Raw genomic sequence first — 12,555 nt, 5'->3', positions numbered from 1 at the left:
GTTAACTGCTGCAGCTCTTGCTGTAACTTAACATTTTCTCATTCCATAATCAAATTATAAAAATAAATATTAAGGTCACATGAAAAATTTTTCAAGTGTTCTGTATTTATACATAATTTTGAAAATTTCAATTGGCGAATACAGTAGGTTAAATATTTATGAAAATTTAAATAGACAAAATTTTATTGTGATTAAAAAAACTTTAATAAATGTTTTTTTACTTGTTAATAGGAGTTTGAATAACAACATCTAAAAACATTCTTAACAAATAGAAAGAATGAAAGCATTACAAGCCTGAATAAACAAAACAGAGATGAATGTTAATAATAAATACAGGGTCTTCCAAAATGAGTGTTACCATTTTAAATTACTGTAATTATATTAATTATTATCTGAGAAGTATGTGACATATACCTATCGGTAGAGTAACCGTTTGAATTTTGTCTCCCTTCTAATATCTCACTGTCTACTACCACTTGGAAGTACTGTAAACTAAAATGGCAAATTCAAAACAGAGGAGGAGTTTTGTGTTCTGCAGTTTGCAAAGTTGGAATCACTTGTCATCGTGAAATACAAGAGCCATAGAATTGTGGCCAATGTGGGAAGTACAGATAAGCTAGGGATGGCCGACAGTTTTTGCCCCCGGGCTGAATTGGAAAGAAAACTTTTTCATGGACCGAATCAGAGGCTGTCCTAGGAAGATTTTGAGGTGGTGCGAGATTGTGGTGTCACCCTGTAGAAACTAAATTGTACATAGAGATTACAGATACATTTTTCACATTATCATGCTTGAATTTTTCATCAAGCTATTCAGACTTCAGTAGCTAATATTGAAAGATTAATTGCGGGCCGCATAAATTCATTAGACAGGCCATATGTTGGCCGTGCCTGAGATAAGCTGTAGTGAGCATAGGAAGAATTTGTGTATCTATTAAATGTGTGCCATGTGATGTAGGTACATGCAGTGAGAAATTGTAATGGGCAAATGTGAAACTTGGACATATTTCCAATGTTTTAATGTACATTATGACATTCTTGGATAATAATTAACATAATTACAATAATTTAAAATAGCAGCATTCTTTTTGGATGACCATGTATATTGTATTACATTTTAAACTGTTAACATTATTGAACACATTCTTATAAATACAACAGTAAGAAAATACACATTCAGAATGTTTCGAACAAATTTAACCGGTCTTCCGAAAGAGGTCAGAATAGAGATTTTCCTTTATTATAAGTACTATAATCAAGATTCTCATTTGAATTTGCCATCACTTTAAAATTTAAATATAATTTGATATGACATTTGATAAGAACATTATACATTGTTAAGATCTTAATAATATAATAATTTTGTTGTATTAATATAACTTAACACTCAAGTTTATAAATTTTAATATAAAATTAATCCATTTTGAAAATCAAAAATATATTTTATGTTAATCTTCAATGTGATTGATGTGAATGTAGAAAATGAGAAAAATGTTATACAGGATGGTTCCAAAATATGGAGACAAACTTTGGGTGGTGATTCCTGCCAAGACAAGAAACAAAAATGCTCTTATAAATCTGTCTGGACATGCATAGTTAACACACAAAGGATTTATTAACATAAAAGTACAGAACACTATGACACACCTGTCTGGCTAGTCATGGCAGATGATCGAAGCATCCTCAAGAGTCTCTGCAAGTATGAATCACAGACTGACACACCCTTTCAAATACTCCAGCTTCTATCTGAACAGCATTATGGGTACAATGTTCTAGAACAACTGTGTGAATGCTGCCCTGTTGTGCATTAACTTTACATTTCAAGACATATGTTAATAAGAGCATTGTTTCCTGTCTCAGCAGTAATTGCCACCCAAAGATTATTGCCATATTTTGGACCACCCTGTAAACATTTATGAAATTCATAAGTATCTTTTTGATTTTTTATTAAAAGTAATTGGAAATTCTATAAATGTATATTATAACAAACAAGTAAAACTCTATAATGCACAGATATAGATTTTATAACTGCTTTTAATCAAGAATCAAAAGTATTTACGACTTCCATAATCGTGCATTATAAAATTTTTCTTGTATATATTNAAAAATTTTAGTATTTAATTGTAAATTTTTATTTTTATACAGTAATTTTATTCAGTATGTCAGAGGAAAATTTGAAGTTTTGTCTTTACTGGAGTACTTTATGGTCTTAATTTAAAAGATTTTGGATTCAAAAGAATTGTTGAATTAAAATTACAAATTTGTTTAAAATAAAAGCTTTAAAAAAAATCCATCATTACTTGCAGTGACTGAGGAAGGGTTAAAAAAGGCAAAGTTAATCAAATGTCATAAACCTGAGGTTTTAGCCTGGTTATATTTTGATGAATAAATGAAAATTTCCAATTATCAAGTAATTTAGAATAATAAGAAATTAGTTATAACTGGTGAGAATATTTTATATTTCATAGTTTAGTAAAATTTAATATTTCACTAATTACATAGAGAGCTTGGCATCTTTACACCGTCGGTATAAACAAGGTGTATCAGGAGGAAAGGTAAACATTGGAAGGCAATTCTGACAAGAGGAGTAAAAAAAGTTTGCGAGTCCCATGTTCCGAAATAAACGGTTGCTGAGAAAGATGCACAAATGTCAGTAGACATAATGTGGTCCTTTTTGTGGGTCCTGCTCTGTTGACTCAGTACAAAGGGAGAAGGTAGATTCTTGTGATTGACTTGTCTCTAGCATTCCTATCCTGTTTGATAACTATAGTTATCAAATAGGATAGGAATGCACTTTGAAAAAGTACACAGATTTACTATGACATACTCAGAAATATTTCAATGCCTGAGGGTGATCACTTTGAGAATCTTTTTGATGCCACCACTCCATCTTGTCAGGGATCATCAAGTTGAACAGTACGTGCAACCATGACTGCTATGTTTGATGTCAAATTGAAAAACATTCATACTGCTGTATCTTTATTAATATTAATAAATCACCATATGCTGATATAGGCTTTTTTTACATATTACTCTCATACATTCACCTCCCAAATACAGTATTTATCTTTCCTTGTGATACATGTATACCTTGTATAATTTTCTTTAACTCAAAATTTCTAATGATTGATCTCAACTTAAACTGATGTAACAAAATATGTTTAGATATTCGCAACTATTTCTATCAAAATATATTAATTTTTGTTAATAAATGGGAACCATAGGAAGCATTCTTTTTAAGATTGTCTTTAATTATTTCTAGAAACATGTTTGTTTTGTCACAATTTGGAAAGTAAATAAATTTTGATATATATTTTTTGCAAATATATCAAGCTTATTTGGTATAATTAAATATTAGTTGTATATATGCACATACCAGACTGTGCATCCCTCTGTAAAGTTATGCCGTTGTATAGGTTCGCATTTCAAAAAATACATTCGGGAACTAATCAGTAGAATAATGTAATATTTCGTGTAGAGAATTCTGCGGCGATGGAATCTTATTCGAAATGAAAAAGTTAGTTGCAAAATTTGAACGGTTAATGGCGCTGCAACATTAGTGGATGATTCCGTGTCTCAAAACTTAAGATACACGCGGTTGAACGTGTAATTTGATGATTTCAGCATGTGAAGCCAGCACACAGAGTGGTGATATAAGACACTTATTATTTCTCCAGTTATATATAACTTTATCAACAAGTTATTGTGAAAGAATTTGTCTTTTATTAAATGTTTTTATTCCATAAAAGATAAATTCTTGCACGTAACACATACAGGATAAATTGTTGCTTTCCTTTAACAACTAGGGTATTTGTGTATTAATAGTCCTACCCTAAATACGGATTATTAATAATTGTTAGATTAGAAATATTATTAAACAGGATGACGATTCCTCGTCCTAGATCTTCATGGATTTGAAATTGTAAAGATGTGCGATAGAGGTAAAGTTTGCATTAGGTGTAGTCATTTTCATTTTTTACTATTATTTCTAACAAAAATAGGACCGGAAAATGAAATTAACGTGGAAAAGAAAGGAAAGAATGCAATACTTGGAAATTCCGTTAGAATGACAAAATCGGAAACCAAGGGGGGTGGGAAATTCCGAGTAGAAAAGGAAATGGGAAAAGGTATCCGTCCTGATTTTAAATATCGTCGAATCTTCATTTTTAATTTACCAATTAGATATATAAATGAAGGCCGTGTCCTAGTATAGTTAGAAGAGATCCGTTTGGTATTTATTCCTATAATTCAGCTATTAACCGCCTCCGACGTCCTAATTTTTACTTTCCTGCCTGTTATAATAGAAGGAAAGTATGACGATCCGGCAAAAAATGACTTCCTCCACAGATTTTTACATTTTTGGACTCGAGACACCTTGAAACGTCGAGAAATGCAAAAAAAAAAAAATTCAGGGGTAATTTCTGTATGTATGGATGTTAGTTTGTGGGGGACACGATTTTGTTCACCCTGTTTGAATCTTAATAATTCTCGTGCTTTTTGTCGAAAATTTCTGAAATTTTGCAGGGAGGTTCGTTTATTAGGGGGTCGATGGTATTAAATTTTGGTGATTAATTAAAGGTCGAGAGAGTGGGAGATAAAGGGGGTCGCATGTATCTTCAGTAAGATCGGACTTAATCACAATTTTACTCGTTATTAGCATTTACATTTTTTTTTTTATAAAACCCATCCTTACCTTCAGAATTAAGCGTTTTGCCATTTTATAATAGTTAAAAATATAAAGTTTTTAAATAAAATATGATAACAGATGGCGCCACCAAAATTTTAAATGTTGCCGGGAAAGTTGATCAACTCGTTGCTGGTTTATTTAGTTTGAATTGTCCAAATTCCTTTAATTCGTTGAATTTGGTCGCAGTGAGATACTAACGTGTAGACTATTACATATATGGCTGATAGATATTTAACATTTTAGATTTGAGAATGTGTGAAAATACTTGTTTTTGCCTCATTCGTTAAATTCTTTTATTATTATAAAGGAAATTTTTCTTTTAAAATTTATTTAAATGTATGAATTGCTTCGTTTTTTAAAAATCGAAAGACGTGTTTAAACGCATGATTGAAGCGAGGGGAATTTTTCCCGCTAAATAACATTCGTCGGGGTTGTTTAGAGTTACCAGATTTCTGCCACTGGTCGTGGGTTCGCACCTGGCCAACGTGCCAATCGCATGGGGGGTTTGCATTAGTAACACCGAAATAAGGACCAGTTTCCCATAAAAAGACTGCTCGGCATATCGAATAAAACCAATCGTACCTAACCTTAAATTCATTCGATAAGCGGCACGGCAGACGTCCAGGAGGTACTCCCATTTTGGTCAATCTAGTGTGGTTTGTGTGACGTTCCTGATGATGGTGTTCCCGTCAGTGTCGTTGGAAGTGGAGGAACGTAAACATACATTATCCTTGGCGAAACCCCACACCGTGAGGTCATGAGCAGAAGTCTTCGGCTGCTGCTGCACGACCAATCTATCACAGGTATCCACTTAGGTAATCCCGTTGTGGAGGTCCTGATTTGCCTCCTCATCCGTGAGTTACGGCATTAAAAACTGCAAATATTCCTCTTTCAAATGGTGGTAATATCACGTATTTCTGTTGAATAGTAATAAAAATCATACGAAATCGTCCAATAATTTGTGCACATCCTGTATTATTAATATTCTTTTAAAGTAACTTGATATAAACAAAATACGAATACTTTAGAACTATTTCGTCAGGCCAATAGACGGACGAGTTTTCTTCGCGTGACAATAATGCTGATAGGTCAGCCATCTTTTCTCGATAGCCTCAAAAAATTACATCGCTTAACGGGCTATGCGATCACGTGATCCGCTAAAAGTTTTTATACACCTAAAACAGCAAATAAGCTTATCGAAAATGTTAAGGGCAGATAACTTTTATGCACCTTAATCTACAGATTTTCTCGCCAGAAAATGGTTTATACTCTAGAAGATAAATAAGAAAATGGAACGTTTTCTTTATCTAGAAATGTTTTGATGTCATATACTTCTAGATAAAGTAAGTGGGGTTTTAATTTTAGCCCATTCGACTTCATTCTCTAGATTAGTTATTTCGTTTCCCTAATTAGCCGATACCAAAAATAAAATATGAATGCTTTAAGCGAGATCCTGAAACACTTCCGAAATAGGATACCGGAACACCATACATACAGTATGAAAAAAATCACGAGCGCTTGTAGATGGAAGCAACTAAGTAAACCAATGGTATACTCCGTTTCATACGAATCGGCGTGTGTCATCAGTATTGTTAAATGATTTCTTTGCTAATTTCGAGCATGTTTAAACACGTTTATTTATCGAACGATTAATCATTCGGAAATTAAATGTGCGAATACGAATTAAGTGCAAAATTTGAATTATAAAAAAACGTTTAAGAATATTTCTTAAAATATTTAGGTAATTTTAGGTAAATATGAATATGCAGTGGAACCTGGGGCCGTATTCTGATCACTGTCTCTGGTCTCTCGTAAGCCGGTCGCTGATTGGCTAATCATTTGGATTAGTCAATCAGTAACCGGCTTGTGAGAGACCAGAGACAATGACCAGAATATGGCCCCTGGTTAACTCGAGTTCACTTTCTTTAGTCTAGAACAGGGGTGGCCAACAGTTTTTGCCCCCGGGCCGAATTGGAAAGAACTTTTTCCACGGGCCGAACCAGAGACTGCCCTAAGAAGATTTTGAGGTGGTGCGAGATCCCTTTGTGGTGTCATCCTCGTAGAGACTAAATTGTAGATAGAGATTATAGATACATTTTTCACATTATCATGCTTTATCAACACTCTACGCTGTACTTACGAGATTTGTAATGGAGGATTAACTCTAAACGCACAGTGAGCTATTGACCTTTTTTTTTATTTTTTTGTAGGCGTCAGAATTTTTCATCGAGCTATTCGAGACTTCAGTAGCTATTATTGAAAGATTGATCGCGGGCCACATAAATTCATTAGATGGGCCGGATCTGGCCCGCGGGCCATATGTTGGCCATGCCTGGTCTAGGGATTAACAAGTTAAATCAAACCAATTAACTAGAATGGGGTTTTTGATACAGTATTTTCATAAAATCCGGAATTTTAATTTAAATAAAACAATTAACCTTTATCTGTCGATAATTTCTTCTTAGCCTGAAACTTATTTTTCGTTTTCTCCTAAGCAATTATGCTTAAAATCTCTCTCCCCCTATCAATGATCATTCCACTTAAAATCTAATAATTGCAGAAGGATTTTTTAAAAATTGAGTGCTGACGAAAAAAATCTGCCAATTATTTTCTCTCTCTTTGTTTCGTCATTAATTATGCAAATCTACCGATAAGAATATTAAATTTATGGAAAGTTACTTGTACTGTACCTTTCAGTATTAATTTTTATAACATAAAATTTACCAAAAACGTTGAAATTATTATTTAAATTTATGATTTCATTCAGATTATGAAGCATTTATATGAGTTTTTCTACAGTATTTTACTCATACTTTATACTTGATTCTTTCTCCGAAAACAGAAGCTGAATTTTTGATCCATTAATAATAGCATCCTTTTTCTCTAGTCTTGTCATAAATTTTCCTATTATTCGTTTTTATTGTAGATAACTCTTCTGTAATAACAATTTAGTGCAGCATTTTCTTGATGAATAATGATGATTCGGATGAAAAGTTTAATTAGAAATACGTGCATATTATAAAACAGTGCATAACAGACTGTAAACAGATGATGTGACATTCTTCAACATCCATTTAATTAACTGTACCCTTTTTTTTTATTTATTTATTATATTTTGCCTTTCTGTAAAATTTTTCTGCTCAGAATTGATGATCTTTAATATATTTTTTTGCCTACAACAAAAGTATCTTCTGTGCTGATACTTACCGGTATGAAATTCGTCGAAAATCTTGAATATTTTTAAATATATGGAATAATAACTGAGCTATTCTACAGCTAGTTAACGTGCTAACGGGTGATATCGTTGCACGAATATTTTAAAAACAATAAAATTGGTTTTGGCTTAATTCCAATTAACATGAGAAAACATAATAACTGGTTTAGTTTCATTAAAAAAAATTGTTTCAGAATGTTATTTAGGCCTATCTCTCGAATAAAATGTGTTTTCTTTCTCTTCTACTCATTTTATCTTTCGTGAATTTCACTTTGAGTATAATTCTCTCGTTGAAATTCATTAATTACAAAATTTAATAGCGTAAGGTGAAAACCCCAACATGAGGGTGCATTGTAAATATTTTAAATGAAATTGTAATTAATTTCGAGTGTGAATTTTCATCTCTAATACATAATTAGATTTTTTAACGTTTAATAACCCCACTTTTAATAGAAACATCCTGTAAATTCGGAGCGATCGCGATCCTCTGGTTGAAAAAAAAAGTTCTGATTTATCCAAGTTTAGATGCATAATTTCGAAATCCTCGTTCAAGATAGTTGGTGTAATTTGTACAATTTTTAATTGAAAAATGTGTGTTGTAGTTTAGTAAAAAATAAACAGGACTGATATAAAATAATTTTATTATAAAATATATCGTGTATATCATCGATTCTTACACATTATATACAATATTTATAAAGGTACATTGAATGAAAATCTTTGGATAAATATAAACTGGAATGATTTTAATAGCAAAAAAATATGTCGTTGTTTTTATTAAGATATTAGCAATGTTTAATTGAAACTCTTCGAGTGATGAAACCTGCCATTCAAAAATTTTAAATATAAAACCAAACTACATTCTGCTACTGAATATATTTGTTTAGCGACAGATCTGTCAGTTGACTTTGGATAGAGAAAAAAATATTTTTTATACATGAAACATGAACTAAATCCATTTTTCTTTGATCTACTGCCTAAATTTTGAATTTTAATGACCTTTTCTTGGGTTAAAAAACAACTAAAATTTGAATAAATCGGTATAAATTAAACCCAAAATTCCAGGTTCCATCCAGATATTCCTAATTGAGCAATTAGGCGTGATATAAGAGTATATTTACAAAAAGAAATCCATTTAAAAGTAAAAATTTCTTCTTTAAAAAATTAATTAAAGCAACATATCAATATTGTTTCTGAATTATTCCTAAAAACATGCACATGTATATGTATCTTGATATGTTATAACATTTAAAATACAGATTTTTCTATACAACATTCCATTCAGCTGCTATAAAATCAATTCTTAAAACATTTTTATGAAGATTTTTGACAATTTTTCTTAATTATAATTAACAAATTTGATAGCGTTATAAATATTTATAAATAGTCAAATTGTAAAATATTCTTGAAAATTAAAAAAAATATATATTATCATCACATATAACAAGCACACAGTCAATATAATTAAATCTTTTGATTCACTAATTCGTAGAATATTATTTCGAGTGAATATAAAAAACGATGCCCTTCTTCAATTACAGCATTTAATGACATTTTTTTAAAGGATCATTAGAAAGGGTAACATTCTATAATCGGAAATCTCTAGTGTATCATGTTTATTGTGAACCTTAAAGTCCAATTAGACGTTTATCAGATAGCTAATTGTGGATAATTTTTCACAGATTGTACTTATCTCTTCCTCTATAAAACAGTAGTCGCAAATTATTTATATTCGCGTAAGTAGTTTGCGTGTGAAATGTTCCTTAATTTCTTATTGAAATGCTCGCAATTTTAAAGAAATGACTTAATTTATATTCTTCTTTATTGTTTCCTATTCAGAGATTCTTCTATTTGTTGGAAGTGAGGATTTGAGGAATGTTTCTCTACCGCAGAGACACTTCTTCTTAAGGAGCTGAGACTGATCCTTTCTTGAGGATGTTCCACAAAACTGGTGGCTCTGGAAGACACAGTTAGCAATCTCGTGTACGAATAATAGTCTTTAGCACTACATAATGGAGTTTCTACTTCGTAGGTAGTGTTAAACTTGCTATAATCTACTAAATATTCTCCCGTCTCCCTTCTGAAACGGACTACCTGTTCGAATCTATGTCCCCAAAGTATTTCGTTCGGAATGTAGGAGGATCTGGCTTGAATGGATTGGCCCGTCGATTCGATGGTACCTTCGAGTATCACCACTAATTCGTAACTGTCCTTTAATATATCTTCGGCACTCATTTCGTAGAATGGACTAGTATCGTCTATGACGTGAACTATAGTGGCGGGCCAAATGAGGAAAACGCTATCACCTCCGTCGTCGAATCGCACGTCCAATGGCGTGTGATAATAAGGGAGAACTTCTCCTTCTAATGTCAATTTTCGGCGAATTAATTGAGCGCTGATTTGAGCACTGATAATATGAGACTTCCTCATGTCACCTACACGAAACATCAAACACAACTTACCGTCTCTGAGACAGACGGTTGCGTTTCTACTGAACATTAAAGTCTGCGATCTTTTCTTGGGCCTGGAGAGTTTGGCGAAAACAATACCGGCCATCAAACATTGAATCATGACCCCCGTTACCGACTGCATGCACATGATAAAAATACCTTCCGGACATTCTTCCGTAGTGTATCGAAAACCGTATCCTATGGTGTGTTGACTCTCGATAGAAAATAGGAATGCCGAAGTGAAACTGCGCAGATTCATTACACAAGGGGTCCACGATTCTTCGTTAATGTGATCGAAATCCCCGTGGGCCATGGCTATAAGCCACCAGATCACAGCAAATCCCAGCCAACTGAGAATAAATCCGAGCGCAAACACTAACAGATTCCATCTCCATTTGATATCCACCATAGTCGTAAATATGTCCTGAAGATATCTTTGCCCCCTCTTCGATACTCTTTCTTTTGATAAATTAACGACACCATTTTTTAATACCACCCTCTTCCTTAATCGGCCCGGAATGATTCTGGAATGTCGATATTTGTTAAAAATTGGGGTTAAATTGTCTTCCGCGCATTTCGAGTAACCACTTAGTGATAAATTATGGTTAAAGGTAGAGTTTTTGGTTATGGTCCCACTTTCCGTAGACGTAATGGTCGGGGATGTGTCCCCTTCGTTTTCTCGTCCCATATAATTATTGTTGGGCAACAGTTCCTGCCAAGCAGTGCTGTTATCCATTTCCAGATACTTCATTGCTGGTCCCATACAGAAATCTCTAATCGCTTCACATTACAGCCTGGAGAAAAGAAACACCTTTTAAATAATTTTACAAATTATACAATCCCTTTTTTAAATTAAATCCTAATTTTCACTTATCCAGTTTTCATTCTTTTACAACTTTTCTTAAGGCCAAAGAGCACCGAAGCATTGCTCTGCGATGCTTTCAGTTAATGAAGAGTTCACAATTATCCATAAAAATAAAAACGCTACAGAATACTTTAACTGGTGTTATAAAATGAAGTTATTATCCTAAATGCAATGTCATTTATCTTTCAAAATGTTTTATTACGTATCAACAGGATTGTCAAATTAAATTATTTTCAGACGTTCCAATTCGTATTTTTCGTGTTAACGGTCTTTTACGAAATCTTCGTAAAGTTTATACCTTTTGGAAAGAGGATAAATGGCATTTTCCCATCAAATATTGATAAATGCCACTCCAAACTTCGAAAGTAAGTATGTAAGTATTGAAAATTCTTCGTCCAATTGTTATAAAACGGGGTTAAAAGCATAACAGAAAAACTAGACTCAACTGAAATGTCCAAATAGAAGAGATTTTTTTTTGATGTGTGAAACAATTTTTTTGTTTTCATACTTTCGAAGTAATTAAATAACATAAAAGTTCGATTTAAAAGTACTTTATCAAAGTGTATTTTTTATATATTCTGTTTTTTTAGGTTAATTTTTCGCAATATTTCAGTCATTACCTTAGCATTTGTATTACAGTAGAGCCTCGAAAACTCGGCACTCGATAACCCAGCACTCCGGATAGCTCGGCCACACCCTGGCAGGGCAAAAAAATCCTCAGTTAATTAATTTTCATGATAAAGACAGCTTTATGCCTCATAAAGTATTTTTCTGAGGTCTGTCTTATCAGGTAAATTACTGTACACAGTGTATTCATTAATTTTCATTTTCATGTAGTAAAGGCTTTATGCCTTCATAAAGGACGTACTGTACTTTTCCTTTGTTTAAGGGTATTTGGGCAGTTTATTCTCTGTTGTATTCTCAAGTAAAGAATACATGCAAGTACAGTACAGTATTTTCTGAGGAAACACTCATACTTATTTTTTTTTAACCCCATTCCCGATAACCCGGCATTTTCACAAACTCGGCCACCCTTCGGTCCACATTAGGCCGAGTTTTCGAGGCTCTACTGTATTTAGAATTCTGATGATTTAAGCAGGGCCTTTATCTTTAACTAAATCCACTTAATAAACTCAAAATCTGTTACGCTATATGTTAAATTATTTTGTCCAAAATGAATATTGTATAAGCACAATTTTATTTAGATCTATTGCACATTATCGTGTTGAAAATATTTTGCATCGTTTAGATTATTTTATAGAATCTGCCATAAAATAAATTAACCATCCATCCGTTTTGTATAAACCGGAATGCTTGTAAGATAGCAGAATTTGTAAGATAG

At 32.6% G+C, this 12,555-nt stretch overlaps 1 protein-coding gene across 5 annotated transcripts in view; it reads right to left on the bottom strand.

The window, feature by feature from the left end:
* Nucleotides 1-8,522: 8,522 nt before the first annotated feature.
* The window catches only part of LOC111641785 (G protein-activated inward rectifier potassium channel 3-like), a 37,047-nt gene continuing 33,014 nt past the window's right edge, over nt 8,523-12,555 (bottom strand). For all 5 annotated transcript variants that reach the window (XM_023388006.1, XM_023388002.1, XM_023388005.1 and 2 more), the window contains one exon: nt 8,523-11,142. In XM_023388006.1, the coding sequence (XP_023243774.1) occupies nt 9,720-11,111 (1,392 nt within the window). In that variant the 5' untranslated portion in view covers nt 11,112-11,142 and the 3' untranslated portion in view covers nt 8,523-9,719. The remainder of the gene's footprint in view (nt 11,143-12,555) is intronic.

This window comes from Centruroides sculpturatus, unplaced genomic scaffold (assembly GCF_000671375.1).
Source record: "Centruroides sculpturatus isolate CEXI.00-Female unplaced genomic scaffold, Cexi_2.0 scaffold1660, whole genome shotgun sequence".
Taxonomy (NCBI): domain Eukaryota; kingdom Metazoa; phylum Arthropoda; class Arachnida; order Scorpiones; family Buthidae; genus Centruroides; species Centruroides sculpturatus.
Note: the sequence above shows the minus strand (reverse complement) of the source record. Positions and strands in the feature narration are given on the sequence as shown.